General features: G+C 47.3%; 1 protein-coding gene across 1 annotated transcript in view; it reads left to right on the forward strand.

Annotated features, from left to right (window-relative positions):
* The window catches only part of LOC147102007 (neutrophil cytosol factor 1-like), a 267,921-nt gene that overhangs the window by 111,639 nt on the left and 137,851 nt on the right, over window positions 1–18,431 (forward strand). The window contains exons 6-8 of the mRNA XM_085964139.1: window positions 1,995–2,053; window positions 6,059–6,181; window positions 17,986–18,093. Of these exons, the coding sequence (XP_085820265.1) occupies window positions 1,995–2,053; window positions 6,059–6,181; window positions 17,986–18,093 (290 nt within the window). The remainder of the gene's footprint in view (window positions 1–1,994; window positions 2,054–6,058; window positions 6,182–17,985; window positions 18,094–18,431) is intronic.

Consider the following 18,431-nt stretch of genomic DNA (forward strand, 5'->3'; position numbering starts at 1 on the left):
TGATTTTTATTTTCATTGACTTTACGCAATAAATGCTTTTACTATTCGGAGATGCAATAATACAGGATGCTGCCCTACACTCCTGATCTTTTCGAATCAGCAGAAAATAGCACACTGACATAAAATGTAGCTCAGGCTAAAATACTAATTTAGATTTATAGTAGGATTAAATTATACAGAGCAAGAATAAAACAACAACTATAACTTTCGTTAATCTGTTTCCTTTATTCGTTCATGGGATGTGGGTGTCGCTGGCAAGGCCAGCATTTATTGCCCATCATTAGTTGCCCTTGAGAAGGTGGTGGTGAGCTGCCTTCTTGAACCTCTGCAGTCCGTGTAGTGAAGGTACTGCCACAGTGCTGTTAGGGAGGGAGTTCCAGGATTTTGACCCAGCGACGATGAAGGAACGGCGATATATTTCCAAGGCAGGACTTGGAGGGGAAATTGGAGGTGGTGGTATTCCCATGCGCCTGCTGCCCTTGTCCTTCTAGGTGGTAGAGGTTGCGGGTTTGGGTGGTGGTGCCGAAGAAGCCTTGGCAAGTTGCTGCAGTGCATCTTGTAGATGGTACATACTGCAGCCACGGTGCGCCGGTGGTGAAGGAAATGAATGTTTAAGGTGGTGGATGGGGTGCCAATCAAGCGGGCTGCTTTGTCTTGGATGGTGTCGAGCTTCTTGAGCGTTGTTGGAGTTGGACTCATCCAGGTAAGTGGAGAGTATTCCATCACACTCTTGACTTGTGCCTTGTAGATGGTGGAAAGGCTTTGGGGAGTCAGGAGGTAGCCATTGCCTGGCACTTGTGTGGCATGAATGTTACCTGCCACTTATCAGCCCAAGCCTGAATGTCATCCAGGTCTTGTTGCATGCGGGCATGGACTACTTCATTATCTGAGGAGTTGCAAATGGCACTGAGCACTGTGCAGTCATCAGCGAACATCGCCACTTCTGACCTTATGTTGGAGGGAAGGTCATTGACGAAGCAGCTGAAGATGGTTGGACCTAGGACACTGCCCTCAGGAACTACTGCAGCGATGTCCTAGGGCTGGGGTGATTGGCCTCCAACAATCACAACCATCTTCCTTGTGCTAGGTATGAATCCAGCCAGTGGAGTGTTTTCCCCCCCGATTCTCATTGACTTCAGTTTTACTAGGGCTCCTTGATGCCAGACTCGGTCAAATGCTGCCTTGATGTCAAGGGCAGTCACTCTCACCTCACCTCTGGAATTCAGCTCCTTTGTCCATGTTTGGCCCAAGGCTGTAATGAGGCCTGGAGCAGAGTGGTCCTGGCGGAACCCAAACTGGGCATCAGTGAGCAGGTTATTGGTGAGTAAGTACCCCTTGATAGCACTGTCGATGACACCTTCCATCACTTTGCTGATGATTGAGAGTAGACTGATGGGGCGGTAATTGGATTAGTCTTACTTTTTGTGGACAGGACATACCTGGGCAGTTTTCCACATTTATGGGTAGATGCCAGTGTTGTAGCTGTACTGGAACAGCCTGGCTAGAGGCGCGGCTAGTTCTGGAGCACAAGTCTTCAGCACGACAGCTGGGATATTCAAGACTGGGATTGATAGATTTTTGGGCACTAAGGGAATCAAGGGATATGGGGATAGGGTGGGAAAGTGGGATTAATGTTCAGCCCTGATGTTATGGATGGTGGAGGAGGCTTGAGGGGCCATATGACCTACTCCTGCTCCTATTTCTTTTGTTCTTATGGGATGAAGACAATGCTGTGTCTTTGTCAGGTTACTATAATAACACATCTCCTGGTTACTTGTACCTGAGTAGACAGTTGGACAGCCCTCCTTTGGTGTAGCCAGTATGGCTGCGCAAAAGCAGTTTGAGGACAGATTTCCCCACCGTGTTGTGCCTATTGCCAGCCCACAGTGACATGGGGCACATTGAGAACCTGAACCCAACGCACTGTCCCACGCACTGCAACCCTGTGGGGTTATCAGACATAAATATTTATGTACCGTGTTTGATATTTACAGGTCAAAAAAGACAGAAACCTATTTGATGCCAAAAGACAGAGCAAGAACGAGCTCGACTGGTAAGTTTGGGTTTCATGTGACTCTTTCCAATTAGTTTGGTTGCAGTTTGTCGTCATGGGAAAGAAAAGCTTTTGAACTGCAATTTTTGCATTTAATAAACACCATGAAAACTGGGGAAACTACAACAATAAATGTAATGTAAACCGGATGTTGCATTGTAAAAAGAGAAAGGTTATCCTCCAGGTGAATGACTGCAACCTGTGAACCAACACATCATTCAGGACTCCCAGCTCTGGCTTACAATTGCCCATCTATTTCCCTGGCTATTGAATCCATGATAACTCTCACGTTGCTGCAACTTACTCCCTCCATGGCACCACTTTCTCCTCTGTGCCGTGATGTGTGCGTGTTTGCCCTCCTCTGGCAGTGCTGTGCCAGAGGTAGAGTTTGGCTGGAGATCAGATTCCAGCATGTGGCCCAAGTCTGTCACAATCTCTCTGGTGAGTCACGGAGTTTCTCAGAGAAGCCCAGGCAAGCCCAGGTTTCCTGGTAACCGCAGGTGTGGGCAGTCCCCAGTTGGTGCCATCGCTCTCTTACTCGCCACTGGTTCCTCCAAATAACATAAAGAGAGAGTTTTTCACATTGGAATAGCTGTGGGCCAAATTTCACCGGCACAGCATAACAGTGGCAGTGCCAAAACCCTTGGCACAAACACATGATCTGAGGAGTACCCAAAAACTGCCCAAGGGATCTCCAAAGACATCCTCTTATATACAACAGCCCATAGAAAGGAAATGCTGTTCCTTTTTAAACTCTAGGGCCTAGAAATTAGTCTTGGGCGGTGTTGCAAACGGGCGGTATCAGATCAGCTGTCCGTTATCCTGCAGTCAATGGAATTAAATATCAGGCTCTGGGTATAAGGTGTGGCTGATCTGATATCGCCCGTCTGCACCACCGCCCAAGACTAACTTCTAGGCCTCGATGCTTTTAAAGCAGAACCAATTACCCTGAACACCTACTTCATAGGGACATGGCCAACATTGGCTCCATTGCCAGCGTAAGGACCAGGACGTTGAGCAGCCTCTCATTAAGGTCAGTGCCATAGATTTACATATTGCAATGAAGCTTCCACCTCTTTTCAACAGGAGTATCCTTCAGCCACATCCCACCCAAGCAGCACGGTGGCATAGTGGTTAGCACTGTTGCCTCACAGCGCCAGGGACCCGGGTTCGAATCCGGCCTCGGGTGACTGTCTGTGTGGAGTTTGCACATTCTCCCCGTGTTTGCGTGGGTTTCCTCCGGGTGCTCCGGTTTCCTCCCACACAGTCCAAAGATGTGCGGGTTAGGTTGATTGGCTATGATAAATTGACCCTTAGTGTTAGGGGGATTAAATACGTGGGGTTACGGGGATAGGGTGGGATATGTGTTGGTGTAGGGGTTACAGGGATCGGGTGGGGTATGTGTCGGTGCAGGCTCGATGGGCCGAAATGGCCTCTATCTGCACTGTGGGGTTTCTGTGATTCTGTGAACTTCACACGACGCACATCATGGGCAGTGACGCTGCAAACATCCTCCCCATCCCTCCTCCAGATCCCACACTGGTGGTGTGAAACGTCAGAGAATCAGCCCTTGTGTTTATGTCTAGATGACAGTCAATGCCGACGTTACGAGAGTGATGGCAGTTGTTGGTGATTCCCTGAGGGGATGTTTCAATTATCCCTACAGCAACATCAACTTGCATTTATATAGTGCCTTTAACGTAGTAAAATGCCCCAAGGTGCTTCACAGGAGCAATTATCAAACAAAATTTAATACCGAGCCACATAAGGAGATACTGGGGCAGGTGACCAAACACTTGGTCAAAGAGGGAGGTTTTTAAGGAGCGTCTTAAAGGAGGAGAGAGACGTAGAGAGGCGGAGAGGTTTAAGGAGGGAAGTCCAGAACTTGGGGCCTAGGCAGCTGAGGGTACGGCCACCAGTGATGGAGTGATTATAATCAGGGATGTGCAAGAGGCCAGAATTGGGGGAGTGCAGAGATCTCGCAGTGTTGTATGGCTGGGGAGGGGTGAGGCCATGGAGGGATTTGAAAACAAGGATGAGAATTTTAAAATCAAGGCAATGTAGGTCAGTGCCACTGAATCCTCCAATCAGCAGCTGCGTTGTTCTCACCTGTTCCACAGCTTGACGGGTAGCAGGATCTCATTTTCAGAAGACGTTCAGTTAAGCTTGCTGCTTCTCTTGATACAGGAGCCGGCCCCAACACAGAATCTGTTATCCTCACGATAACTGTCCTCAGTGCAAGTAAGGTGCAATGTATGACCGGTTTCTATGCTCAGGGCAAGGGGAAAATATTCAAACAATCCACCATGGAACTTCCATTGGCTTAAGCAGTTTTGCAATTTCTGATGCTTCTTGTTCAAAGAATGACTGCCGAACATTCCCTATAGCCAATGTGGGGAATAAAAACAGGTTCTGAATGTCTGAATCACATTCCCAGTTCTACATGCACTTCACATTGACCATAGAGAGCGGAAAATATAAACCTTCTGCACAGTGCAGAACCAGCACCTTATCACGTCTGGTGAAGTGCAGTCCAACATAGCAAGTGTAGGTTGGTACCACAATCATTATTGGGGAACACGCGCCGATCGTCCATGGCCTGGTACATGGGGAGTTGAGACCAAGTAAGTGAACAGGGATTAGAGGGTGGGGGGTAATTGGACTGGGCACAGATATGCAATTCAGTCCCTGCTTTAAAGTCATACATTATGTCTTTATATTTCTATAACACTTAAATAGAAAGTGAAACAGGCCATTCAGCCCAAGCAGCCCCCGTGTTAGTGTTTACCCTCCAGGCCTCCACACAAGCAAATAGTTCAAACCCATTTACACACTCTGTTCCCAAATCCCTTCATCAGCTTTTCCTTCAACCTGGTACCCAATCTAATCTTGAATAAGAGAGGGTGCAGAAGAGATTTACCAGAATGGTGCCAGGGATGAGGGACTTCAGTTATGTGGAGAGACTGGAGAAGCTGGGGTTGTTCTCCTTGGAGCAGCAAAGGTTAAGGGGAGATTTAATAGAGGTGTTCAAAATGATGAGAGGTTTTGATAAGAGTAGATAGGGAGAAACTGTTTCCACTGGCAGGAGGGTTGGTAACCAGAGGACAAAGATTTAAGGTGATTGGGAGACAAACCAGAGGGAGAGATCAGGAGAATTTTTTTTACGCAGCACTTTATTATGATCTGGAATGTGTAGGTGGTGGAAGTAGATTCAATAATAACTTTCAAAAGGGAATTGGATACATACTTGAAAAGGAAAAATTCGCAGGGCTGTGGGGAAAGGGCAGGGGAGTGGGACTAATTGGAGAGCTCTTTCAAAGAGCCGGCACAGGCACGATGGACCGAATGGCCTCCTTCTGTGCTGTATCATTCTATGAAGCTTCTTCCTCAACTAATATCCTGGAAGTGAACTCCACAGTCTCACAACTCTCTGTGTGAGGAAGTTTCTCCTGCCTTCTGTTCTAAATCTCTTACATTTAGTCCTTTATCTACGGCCCTTCATTCTGGACCCCCAACTACTGGAAACAGCCTGCTGGTATTTACCCCGTCCCATCCTTTCATCATTTTAAACACTTATTTTCTATTACTTATAGTTAGGTAGCAAAACTCAGGGCAATTTGGGAAGCAGAGAAGTGGAGTTGGTTGGAGCAGAGGAGTGTCTGCAGTGCAGGCTGAGGAACTGGGAGAGGCATAACTGTGGCTCCACCACTGGTGGGAGGGTGTAATTACAGCGTGACATGTTTACATAGGTAATTTCCATTTAAATGTGGACATAGGAATTTATAACAGAAAAAGTTGATGGGAAGTGTGCGCAGACGTAAGATTGTTAATATATTATATATGTATTTTGCACCACTTGTGAAAAATATTCATGCAAACATGATGATGGAAGGTAGTGGTGCATTATATCTCCCAAAAACTTTTTAAAAAAATCTTTCCGTGAACTCTTTGGTTTGGTCAATGTTTTGTCCCCCGCATATTAACAACCTGGTTCTCTCATTCTAGAAATCACAGGTCCAATTTTACTCCAAACATATCGTTCAATCGCAGACTATCAGAAGAATTCCAAGTATGAGATGAGTATTCAGACCGGGGATATAGTAGAGATTGTGGAGAAAAATGAAAATGGTAAGGAGCTCCACTTCCTCTCAGAAACACAAAGGTTACCCAATTATTTTATATCTTCACCAAAGATGGCTCTATTTACTTTGATCAAGCAGATATAAGGGCTCAAAGGTCAGGACAAAGAGGGATGGAGGCTTGTTTGAGCATCTCTCCACCCTCTTTTTGCTGCCCCTGGGATTTGTGGGGCTTCCCCATAAAGGGCCGAGCAGAGCCTGAGTCTGCAGTGGGAATGGGCCCAATGCACGGATACGCAGGAACTGGGTGGGGCATTACCAGCTCTGCACACACAGTATCTGAGGACTTGGAACTTCCTAAAGCCGTTTGCAATTATGTCTAGAGTCAGTTGATTTATAAGACATTTTGCAAACTTTGAAGATATGCAGGAAAAAGAATGCAATATTTTCTCTCCATATGTCTGGAGGGGCTGTTGCATTTCTCAACAGCTTTGTCCCATTTCCGTCCTGTGGCACTTACAGTAACATGTATTCCAAACCACAGACTTGCAATGACAGTGCTAATGAAGGACTTTTGAAGTGTAGTCACTGTTGTAATGTAGGAAACGCGGCAGCCAATTTGTGCACAGCAAGCTCCCACAAAGAGCAATGTGATAATGAGCAGATAATCTGTTTTAGTAACGTTGGTTCAGGGATAAATATTGTCCAGGACACCAGGGATAACCTCCCCTGCTCTTCTCCAAATAGTGCCATGGTACCTTTTACATCCACCAGAGAGCAGACGGGGCCTCGGTTTAACGCTTTATCCGAAAGACGGCACCTCCGACAGTGCAGCACTCCCTCAGCACTGCACTGAAGTGCCAGCCAAGATCACATGCTCAAGTCTCTGGAGTGGGACTTGAACCCACGACCTTCTGACTCAGTGGCGAGTCTGCTACCCACGGAGCCACAGCTGACATCCAATTACTAATTAACCCTTTCAAAACTTTCCTCCTCCGAGTTGTAAACCTTCAGGTATTTCGCTGCTCTCACTTAAATTTTCTTAAATTCTATTCAAATTATTTTTGTCATTTCTTCCCACACTCTTTGCAAAATAAATAATTAATTGTTGCTTTCCCTGGAACAGTTTGAAAGTTTGAGATAATTTATTGCTCCCCTTTACTTGAGCAATTTTTATAATTCATTTCTCCTATTTTTCCCCTGGCTGCAAACATTAAATCTTCACTCCCCACTTCTGGTCAAGAATTGGCGATTGCTTCATGTCAAGCTCCCAGAATAGCCGTCCTGTACCCAATACAGAAAGAATGGCAGCAGTGACCGCCCTGCTCTCCCTGATATCGAATGAATAACTCACAATGCCACCTCCCCCTGTCCCCAGTAAATAAATACACTAATGCACGTTTCACTCCGCCTTCTCTCGTTAGCTGAAATTCCCTGTTCCCGCTGCTGAATAATTCATAGAATCATAGAAAGTTACAGCACGGAAGGAGGCCATTTTGGCCCATCGTGTCCGCGCCGGACAACAAAGAGCTATCCGGCCTAATCCCACTTCCCAGCTCTTGGTCCGTAGCCCTGCAGGTTACAGCATCCCAAGTGCACATCCAAGTACTTTTTAAATGTGGTGAGGGTTCCTGCCTCTACCACCCTTTCAGGCAGTGAGTTCCAGACCCCCACAACCCTCTGGGTGAAGACATTTCCCTTCAAATCCCCTCTAAACCTTCCACCAATTACTTTGAATCTGTGCCCCCTGGTTTTTGACCCCTCTGCTAAGGGAAATATATCCTTTCTATCCACTCTATCTAGGCCCCTCATAATTTTATACACCTCAATAAGGTCTCCCCTCAGCCTCCTCTGTTCCAAGGAAAACAGACCCGGCCTATCCAACCTTTCCTCATAGCTAAGATTCTCCACTCCCGGCAACATCCTTGTAAATCTCCTCTGTACCCTCTCTAGTGCAATCACATCTTTCCTATAATGTGGTGATCAGAACTGCACGCAGTACTCTAGCTGAGGTCTAACGAGTGTTTTAGCATAACCCCCCTGCTCTTGTATTCTATGCCATGGCTAATAAAGGCAAGTATTCCGTATGCCTCCTTAACCATCTTAATCTACCTGGCCTGCTACCTTCAGGGATCTGTGGACATGCACTCCAAGGTCCCTTTGTTCCTCTACACTACTCAGTGTCCTACTATTTAATGTGTATTCCCTTTCCTTGTTAGCCCTCCCCAAATGCATTACCTCACACTTCTCCGGATTGAATTCCATTTGTCACTGTTCTGCCCACCTGACCAATTTATTGATATATTCCTGCAGTCTACAGCTTCCTTCTTCAGTATCAACCACACAGCCGATTTTAGTATCATCTGCAAACTTCTTAATCATACCCTCTATATTCAAATCTAGATCATTGATATTTACCACAAAAAGTAAGGGACATAGTACTGAGCCCTGCGGAACCCCACTGGAAACAGCCTTCCAGTCACAAAAACACCCATCAACCATTACCCTCTGCTTCCTGTCTCCGAGCCAGTTTTGAATCTAACTTGACACTTTGCCCTGGATCCCATGGGCTTTTAACTTTGTGACCAGTCTGCCATGTGGAACCTTATCAAAAGCCTTGCTAAAGTCCATATACACTACATCAAATGCACTACCCTCACCTACCCTCCTTGTTACCTCCTCAAAAAATTCAATCAAGTTTGTCAGCCACGACCTTCCCTTAACAAATCCGTGCTGACTATCCTCGATTAATCCGTGTCTTTCTAAATGAAGATTTACCCTGTCCTTCAGAATTCTTTCCAATAATTTTCCCACCACCAAGGTTAGGCTGACTGGCCTGTAATTACTCGGTCTATCCTTTTCTCCACTTTTAAAGCTGCTAAACCCCTTACTACTTCCTCTCTCACTATGTTTATTTCATCTAATATTTCACACTCCTCCCCCCCGATAACAATATCTGCTTCATCCCTCCTTTGTGAAAATAGACAGAAAGTATTCATTAAGAATTAAGAATTAAGGCACGGTGGCATAGTGGTTAGCACTGTTGCCTCACAGCGCCAGGGACCCGGGTTCAAATCTGGCCTCGGGCGACTGTCTCTGTGGAGTTTGCACATTCTCCCCGTGTCTGCGTGGGTTTTCTCCAGGTGCTCCGGTTTCCTCCCACAGTCCAAAGATGTGCGGGTTAGGTTGATTTGGCTATGATAAATTGACCCTTAGTGTTAGGGGATTAAATGCGTGGGGTTACGGGGATAGGGTGGGATATGTGTTGGTGCAGGCTCGATGGGCCGAAATGGCCTCTATCTGCACTGTGGGGATTCTGTGTGTGAAACCCTACTGATGTCTCCTGCCTCCACACAGAGATTACCCTCATGATCTCTAAAATGCCCTACTCTTTTTTTAGTTATCCTCTTACTCTTAATATATTTATAAAACATCTTTGGGTTTTCCTTGATTTTACTTGCCAAGAATTTTTCATGCTCTCTCTTTGCTTTCCTAATAACCTTTTCAATTGCACCCCTGCACTTTCTGTACTCCTCTAAAGATTCTGGAGTATTTAGCCCTCGGTATCTATCATACGCCTCCCTTTTTTTCTTTATCCTATCCTGTATGTCCCTAAACATCCAGGAGGCTCTAGATTTGTTACAGAATCACAGAATCACAGAAACCCCACAGTGCAGATAGAGGCCATTTCGGCCCATCGAGCCTGCACCAACACATATCCCACCCGATCCCCGTAACCCCTACACCAACACATATCCCACCCTATCCCCGTAACCCCACGTATTTAATCCCCCTAACACTAAGGGTCAATTTATCATAGCCAATCAACCTAACCCGCACATCTTTGGACTGTGGGAGGAAACCGGAGCACCCGGAGAAAATCCACGCAAACACGGGGAGAATGTGCAAACTCCACACAGACAGTCGCCCGAGGCCGGATTCGAACCCGGGTCCCTGGCGCTGTGAGGCAACAGTGCTAACCGTTAGCAACAGTTAGTCCCACCTTTTTTCTTTAAGGACACATATTTGGTCTGAATCCTCCGGATCTCCTCCTTGAATGCCTCCCACTGCTCTGACACTGATTTACCTTCAAGTAGCTGTTTCCAGTCCACTATGGCTAAATCCCCTCTGAGCTTAGCAAAATTTGCTTTTCCCCAATGTGGAATTTTTATTCCTGGTCTATCCTTGTCCTTTTCCATAACTACCTTAAATCTAACAGAATTATGGTCACTAGCACCAAAATGCTCCCTCACTGATACGCCTTCTACCCGCCCAGCTTCATTCCCTAAAACAAAGTCCAGAACTGCCCCCTCCCTTGTTGGGCTTGCTACATACTGGCTAAAAAAGTTCTCCTGGATGCATTTTAGGAATTCCGCACCCTCTATACCCTTCACACTAATTTTATCCCAGTTAATCACAGAAATCACAGAAACCCCACAGTGCAGATAGAGGCCATTTCGGCCCATCGAGCCTGCACCGACACATATCCCACCCGATCCCCGTAACCCCTACACCAACACCAACACATATCCCACCCTATCCCCATAACCCCACGTATTTAATCCCCCTAATACTAAGGGTCAATTTATCATAGCCAATCAACCTAACCCGCACATCTTTGGACTGTGGGAGGAAACCGGAGCACCCGGAGGAAACCCACGCAAACACGGGGAGAATGTGCAAACTCCACACAGACAGTCACCCGAGGCCGGATTTGAACCCGGGTCCCTGGCGCTGTGAGGCAACAGTGCTAACCACTATGCCACCGTGCTAATATTGGGGTAGTTGAAATCCCCTACTATAACTGCCCTATAGTTTTTGCACTTCTCAGAAATTGATCTACATATTTGTTCTTCTATTTCCCTCTCACTGTTTGGGGGTCTGTAGTACACTCCCAGCAGTGTGATCGCCTATTGTTTATTTTTCAATTCGACCCATATGGTGGCCTCGTTTGATGATCCCTCCAACATATCATCCCTCCTCACAATAGTTTCTTTAATTAACTCCAGCAGTGGCCTCGCTCTCAAATACAAAGCGAATATGATTCTCCCGCTCCCCTAATGCTGCGCCCCTTTCCTCCCACTGAATAAATACACGACCCTCCCCCTCACTCCATCATTTAGCTGCAACAAAAATACTCCCCACTGCCCAATACGTGAGTGGTGAGAATGTGGAACTGGCTGCCACGTGGAGAGGTTGAAGCAGAGAGCACTGACACATTTAAGGGGAGGTTTGATGTATGCACGAGGGAGAAGGGAATAGCGGGATATGGGTGGGGAAAAGTACGTAGAGTGGGAGGAGGCTGGTGTGGGATACAAACACCGGCACAGACTCGTTGGGCCAACTGGCCTGTTTCAGTGGTGCAGATTCGATGTAATTTAATGTAAATTAATGCAGCAATCGTGACCCCATTTCAAATAGGAAGCTATTATTTTCTGCCTAACTGCCCTAGACTCTCCCATCAACCAATCACACACTGTTATGTCCGTGTATAATCAGACACAGACTGTGGAGAACGGTACAAATGGTGTTTACTCAACGTGGCTCAGACTGCAACTGAACTGTACAGATTACTACTCAACGTTATATACAGGTGTGGTCACTGCCGGTACTACAGTATACATGAGCTGTAAAAAGTAGTTCTCCCCCTTAAAGGTACATACATTACAATTCCTCCCCTTTTACATTAACAGTACCATAACACTCATTTAACAATTAAATATCAAACTAATTACAATTAACACTTTTAACATGCAACATTAGCTGAAAATAGTCTATTTATAAATTCAGTCTTTGGGGAGGCTACCTGATCCTTTCTGGATGGTGCCTTTCCCGAGTGTCTTGCTCTTGGTGCGGAGGCGATTCTGGCCCCCTGTCGTCGGTTGGTTCATCAGCTTCCGATGCTACTGTTTCTGGGGTAGATGCTACCTGTACGTCGGATTCATCACCAGGTACATATGGGCGAGGCATGGGGTTGACTTGTTCCTGTGACTCTAGGATCTGGTCAGCATGGCGTCTCATGATGCTCTCCCCAATGTCCACTGTGTACATTTGTGGGCCCTGCTGTGTACATATCGTTCCTGGCTGCCATTTTTCTGTTCGGTAGTCGCGGGCCAAGACTGGTTGCCCTACATTGAAGCTCCTTGTTGGCTTCCCATGGATGTGCTGGAATTGCTTACTCTCAACATCTCTTCGTACGTTTGGTCTGAGCAAATCCAGGCGAGATCTTAACCTTCGGTTAAAGAACATCATGGCTGGGGCCTGGTTGGTGACTGCATGTGTCGCATTCCGGTAGGCGAACAGGAAATTGTCCACCTTGTGCTGCAGCGGAATGTTGTCATTGTACATAGCCTTTATTGCCTTCTTAAAGGTTTGTACAAACCTCTCAGCCAATCCATTTGTGGCTGGATGATACGGGGCGGATGTGTAATGCCATACCCCATTCTTTTTCAAGAACCTCCGGAACTCTTCGGACACAAACTGTGGTCCGTTGTCGGAGCAAATCTGTTCTGGCAAGCCATTCCTGGCAAAAATGGTCCGTAGGACTGCAATAGTTTTCTCCGTGGTGGTGGACATTTGGATGACCTCAGGCCATTTCGAGTGCGCATCCACGGCTATTAAAAACATTGAGTCCATGAATGGACCAGCAAAATCAATATGCACCCGTTGCCATGGAGATGAGGGCCAATCCCATGGGCGTAGAGGGGCCTGTAGTGGTGCATTTTGGACTTTCTGGCATCCTGAGCAGCTCTTGGTCAGGTCCTCGATTTGTTTATCGATTCCCGGCCACCACACATAAGCCCTGGCTAGGCTTTTCATTTTTACCCCTCCCAGATGACCCTCATGAAGCTCATTGAGCGCTCTATCCCTTAACTTGGGTGGAATTACCACTCGGGATCCACACATCAAGGTCCCCCGGCACACTGACAGCTGTTCTCTCCTTGTCGAGAATGCTGGCAACAGTAAGTCGCCATGTGCTGGCCATCCCTTCATCGTCAAATCATATACCTGAGACAGTGTCGGGTCATTTCGGGTTTCCTTTTTGATACAAGCGTTAGTTACCAGTAGGTATTCAACTATAGTTGAATGGAATATTTCGACAGGATTCACTGCTGGTGCTTCCTCCGCAGTAGGCAATGGCAGGCGTGATAGCCCATCAGCATTTCCATGCTGTTTCGTGCCCTTATATTCAATCTCATAGTGGTGCGCCCCTAGAAAAAGTGACCATCTTTGTAGTCGTTGCGCAGTCATCACCGGAACGCCCTTCTTTGGATTAAAAATGGAGACAAGAGGCTGGTGATCAGTCAGCAAGGTGAATTTCTGCCCGTGCAGATAATGATTGAACTTTTTCACTCCCCACACTAGGCTGAGGGCCTCCCTGTCAATCTGGGCGTAGTTACGCTCGGCTGAGGTTAGTGATCGTGACGCAAAGGCTATTGGCCTCTCTGAGCCGTCCGAGAATTTGTGCGACAGCACCGCTCCAATGCCGTAGGGTGACGCATCACATGCCAACCGAATTGGTAATGCTGGGTTGTAATGGGCCAATACCTCTTTCAATGTGATTAGTGTTTTGCTCTTCTGGAAAGCTCATCTACATTCGTCACTCCACTTCCATGGCACCCCAGTTTGCAGTAGGGTGTTCAGTGGGTGTAGTATTGTAGACAAATTTGGCAAGAACTTATGGTAGTAGTTTACCAGCCCGAGGACCGACCGCAGTTGTGACACATTTTCCGGTGCTGGAGCCTTGACTACAGCCTCAATCTTCTCTGGGGACTTATGTAACCCCTCTTTATCGATAACGTGGCCACAATACGAGATCTGTTTTCTAAAAAACTCACATTTGGGGCGGTTAGCTCGGAGCCCATATTCCTGCAATCTAGTGAGCACCTGCTCCAGGTTGGCAAGGTGATCACTGTCATTTTCGCCCGTGACCAGGATGTCGTCCAAATAACACTGGGTCCCTGGGATCCCTTGCAGGACTTGTTCCATTGCCCTCTGCCAAATAGCCGGAGCTGATGCTACCCCGAATACCAGCTGGTTGTATTGGTAGAGACCTTTATGGGTGTTGATTGTGAGGTATTTTTTTGATGCTTCTTCTACCTCCATTTGCAGATACGCCTGGGCCAGATCAATCTTAGTGAAGCGTTTCCCTCCAGATAGTGAGGCGAAAATATCTTCAATCCGCGGAAGTGGATATTGTACGGTGTGAAGGACCGGGTTCACTGTTACCTTAAAGTCCCCACAGATGCGAACCTTCCTTGGTTACCCAGGCGTGCTGCTCAACGACTTTTTTATCACAGGGACAATGGGTGTAGCCCACTCGCTCCAGTCTACCTTGGACAGTGCACCTGAACGTTCCAGACTCTCCAGCTCTGCTTCGATGGCTGGGCGGATCGCATAAGGTACCGGTCTGGCCTTAAAAAATTTGGACTTGCGTTTTCTTCAACTTTAATCGCCGCTGTCATGCCTTTTAGTGTTCCGAGTCCTTGCTGGAACACTTCTTTCGCGTCAGTTAGGATCTTTGACAGTCGCCCAGGTGTGACGCCGTCATCCTTTTTGTCAGCCACAGTCAGTGCCTGTATGGAATGCCAATCCAGTTGTATTTTCCGGATCCATTCACGTCCCAGTAATGGTGGTCCTCCATCTTGCAATACATACAGGTCTAGTTTTGGTGTTTCCTTACCATTATATATAACGGTCACCCTTATTTTTCCTTTGGGGTAGACTTTTTGCCCCGTGTACGTCTTCAAAATAATTTTTGTGTCTCTCAAGGGTATGTGTGAGAATAGCCGCTCGTAGTCCCGTCGGTTTATGACTGTTAGGGCTGATCCTGTGTCCAATTCCATCTTTACCTGGACTCCTGCTATCTTGAGAGTGACCCAAATGGTTCGGTGATCCTCTGTTGTGATCACATTATGTAGTTTCAGACAACTCAGTTCCCTGCTTTCGGAGTCGTCATCACTCTTCTGTTCGTCTGAACTACTCTCCGTCACCTTATGTACCTCCTTGTACTTTCCTTTGGTCGGTTTCTTATTGCTGGTTTTCTTTCCCGACCTGCAGACTCGTGCTATGTGTCCTACTTTTCCACACTGTCTGCACACTTTGTCTTTGAACCAGCAATCATTCTGGTCGTGTGTTGTTCTGCCGCAGCGATAGCACTTCTCTGTTCCATATGACATTTCGTTTGTGCCATATTCTTGCGGTCTCTGTTGTATCTCTGCAGCGCCCCGTGCTGCTGCTTCATATGATACCGCAATGCTGAAAGCCTTTTCCAGCATAAGGTCCTTTTCAGATAGAAGCCGTTTCTGGGTTCCTTCACTTTGAAGCCCACACACAAACTTGTCCCTTAAAGTATCTGCTAGACCCGTTCCAAACTGGCAGTGTTTCGATAGCTTGCGCAGTTCCGTTAAATACTCAGCATTACTTTCATCTTTATGCTGGTTCCTTTTGTGAAACTTAAATCTTTCTGCTATCAGCAGCGGTGTGGGGTTTAAGTGGTCCTGTAGGATTGACACTATGTTTTCAAAATCCTTTTCTACTGGCTGCTCTGGGGTTACTAGGTTTCGTAGTAAGCCATACATTTTTGCACCCATTGAATTCAACAATACCAGCGCTTTCTTGTCATCTGGCGCTTCATTCGCCTTGCAGTATACTTCTATGCGTTCGACATATGCCGTCCAATCTTCGACTTCATTGTCGAACGCTGTGATACTGCCACTCTTCGGCATTTTTGGGTGTGGTTAGACTGGCTTAAAATGGCGTCTCCCACGCTTTCCTTTCTTCCCCGCTGCGGCTTAAAATGGCGTCTCCCGCGCTGCTGCCAACGCCGCTCTCGGCGGTCCTCGTGGCAAATGACGACGCCCTGTGGGTTTCGCGCGCTGCTCCTGCGCTGCTGCCAACGCCGCTCTCTGCGGTCCTCGTGGCAATGGCAGCGCCTCGCGTTTTCCTGCGCGCCTCTCTCCCCCATTGACGCTGCTCGGCCCTTGAACACCGGCTGCACTCTGCTCTCTCTCGTCTCTCTCCCCCGTTGACGCCGCTCGGTCCTGAACACCGGCTGTGCCCTGTGCGCTCTGCCCTCTCTCTCTCCCCCGTCGACGCTGCTCGGCCTTTTTCTGTCCGGGAAGGGTCTGCGCAGCACCTGTTGCCAGCCCGTTTCGCTGGACCACCGTGACTGGAAAGCCAAGCCTGGCTCTCGACAGCCTCCCCTGCGATGCTCAAATCTCCGCTGGATGACTGGGTGGTTGCCCGTGGTCGACGCCCGTGCTTCTGGACTCGACCTTCTTCCACTGTTCTCCAGGAGCGAATCCCTGGGAGGTGATGCAGAGTTGCAGGTAGGTTCGAATCTGCCTTGTCGCCACTGTTATGTCCATGTATAATCAGACACAGACTGCGGAGAACGGTACAAACGGTGTTTACTCAACGTGGCTCAGACTGCAACTGAACTGTACAGATTACTACTCAACGTTATATACAGGTGTGGTCACTGCCGGTACTACAGTATACATGAGCTGTAAAAAGTAGTTCTCCCCCTTAAAGGTACATACATTACACACACCACAATCTCAAGCAGAATATTTACAAAGCAGCTCATTCTCTGACTCACCTCAAGCAATGTCACGGGACACAGGGCTGGAGGTTCCTATTGCTGCCCCTCAATGGTCGGGTGGGCGGGCCTCCCACTCCCACCCACAGCCTCGACCCCACCATGACTCCAAATGAGATAAATGCAATAAATAAGTGACTAGATAGTCTGCTTTTTAGTGATGTTGGTTGAGGGATAATTATTGGCCAGGACTCCCCTGGTCTTCTTCCAAAAGTGCCATGGGGTCCTTTACATCCACCTGAGAGGGCAGACGGGGCCTCGGTTTGAGAGATGGCACCTCTTGTTGTTAAACATTTATGACAGGCTCCTGGCAGGATTCCCACCTATGACCCCCAGGAAAGTCATCATTGCTGCAGTGGAACTGCCTTTGCAGCTCCTGAGGGGCTGGGAGGAAGAATTAAAGAGAATTCCACAGAAGTGGGAAAACTTACCCTCATGTTCCTGGTTACCGTTACCCAGATATCACCTCTGGTCACAGCTTCCCTACCAACAGGCTTGTGAAAGTTAAGTACCTAACTACAAGACTAACTTAACAACTGCCCATTGCCCCCGGACTTTAATGACCCCATTATCTTGCAAACGTACGAAATTGATGGGCAGGAAAAGACCAGCTGGTCCATCGAGCCTGCCCCACACCAAGAGGCCAGAGCATCGTGACTGAACACTTAGTCACTCCCCTCTTAAACTGCATTCACCATTGTGTGGCCCATTCCTCTAGCACATCTAAATATTTTTGGATTGGATTGCACTCCTCTACTGTCTTAACCCTTGCACAGATTTTGGTGTCATCCGCAAACTTACCTACCATACTCCCAACACCGCTGTCGAGATCATTAATAAAGACTGTGAATAGTAGCAGGCCTAGGATTGATGCCTGGGGAGGATATGTGTGTACCTTGCCAGTACTGGATGTGTTCTACTATAGAGTGTATACCTTCCTCTACATGGTGCATGTCCTGCTGTGTATATAACGTATACATTACATGATGCATGTTTGGGGCCTACTAGAATGAGAACTACTTCATTGCCATTCTGGTCCTGACCTCGTGCACCATTTCGTTCTGGGTCAGTCATTGAGCTCGTTGCCATGGCTACCTCCCAGAATTCCGACCCGGTTGCATGTGAATTCTGGTTTTACCTTTGTCAAATATTCCTCAATCCTGACTAGCAATTCAAGTTCAGTACTTTTCTATTTTTATGATTCATTTTATTTTAAATCCTAAAAATGCCATGTTTGTGTTTCGCTGCAGGTTGGTGGTTTTCCCAAATGGAAGGGAAGCGTGGCTGGCTGCCAGCGTCCTTCCTCGAGCCCCTTGAAGGCCCAGATGAGAGTGATGAGCAAGACCCCAATTATGAAGGTGAGTAGCCTTGTGATGAAATATGTCATTCATCAGACTCTGTATTTAACTACATATATTGTATTGCCTGCTCCTGTGTTTTTACCTTATATTGTATATAGTGCACCGCCCCCTTTCTCCCCATTGGGTGTGTCGGCTCCGCCCATACCTGGCCCTACTTAAGACTGTTGTGTATGTAATATGTGTGCTACTTTAAACCTATGGACAGGACTGCACTACTTGTTGGGCGTAGTGATACGCAGTACCACTCCTGGCCATAGGGGTATAAATAGTACTGTGGGTACTGATTCCCCTCAGTTCCCGCCTGTGGGCATGAAGTAAAGACCTATGTGCAGTCC

This window comes from Somniosus microcephalus, chromosome 22 (assembly GCF_052327205.1).
Source record: "Somniosus microcephalus isolate GS21.2 chromosome 22, FLI_Smic_1.0, whole genome shotgun sequence".
Taxonomy (NCBI): Eukaryota; Metazoa; Chordata; class Chondrichthyes; order Squaliformes; family Somniosidae; genus Somniosus; species Somniosus microcephalus.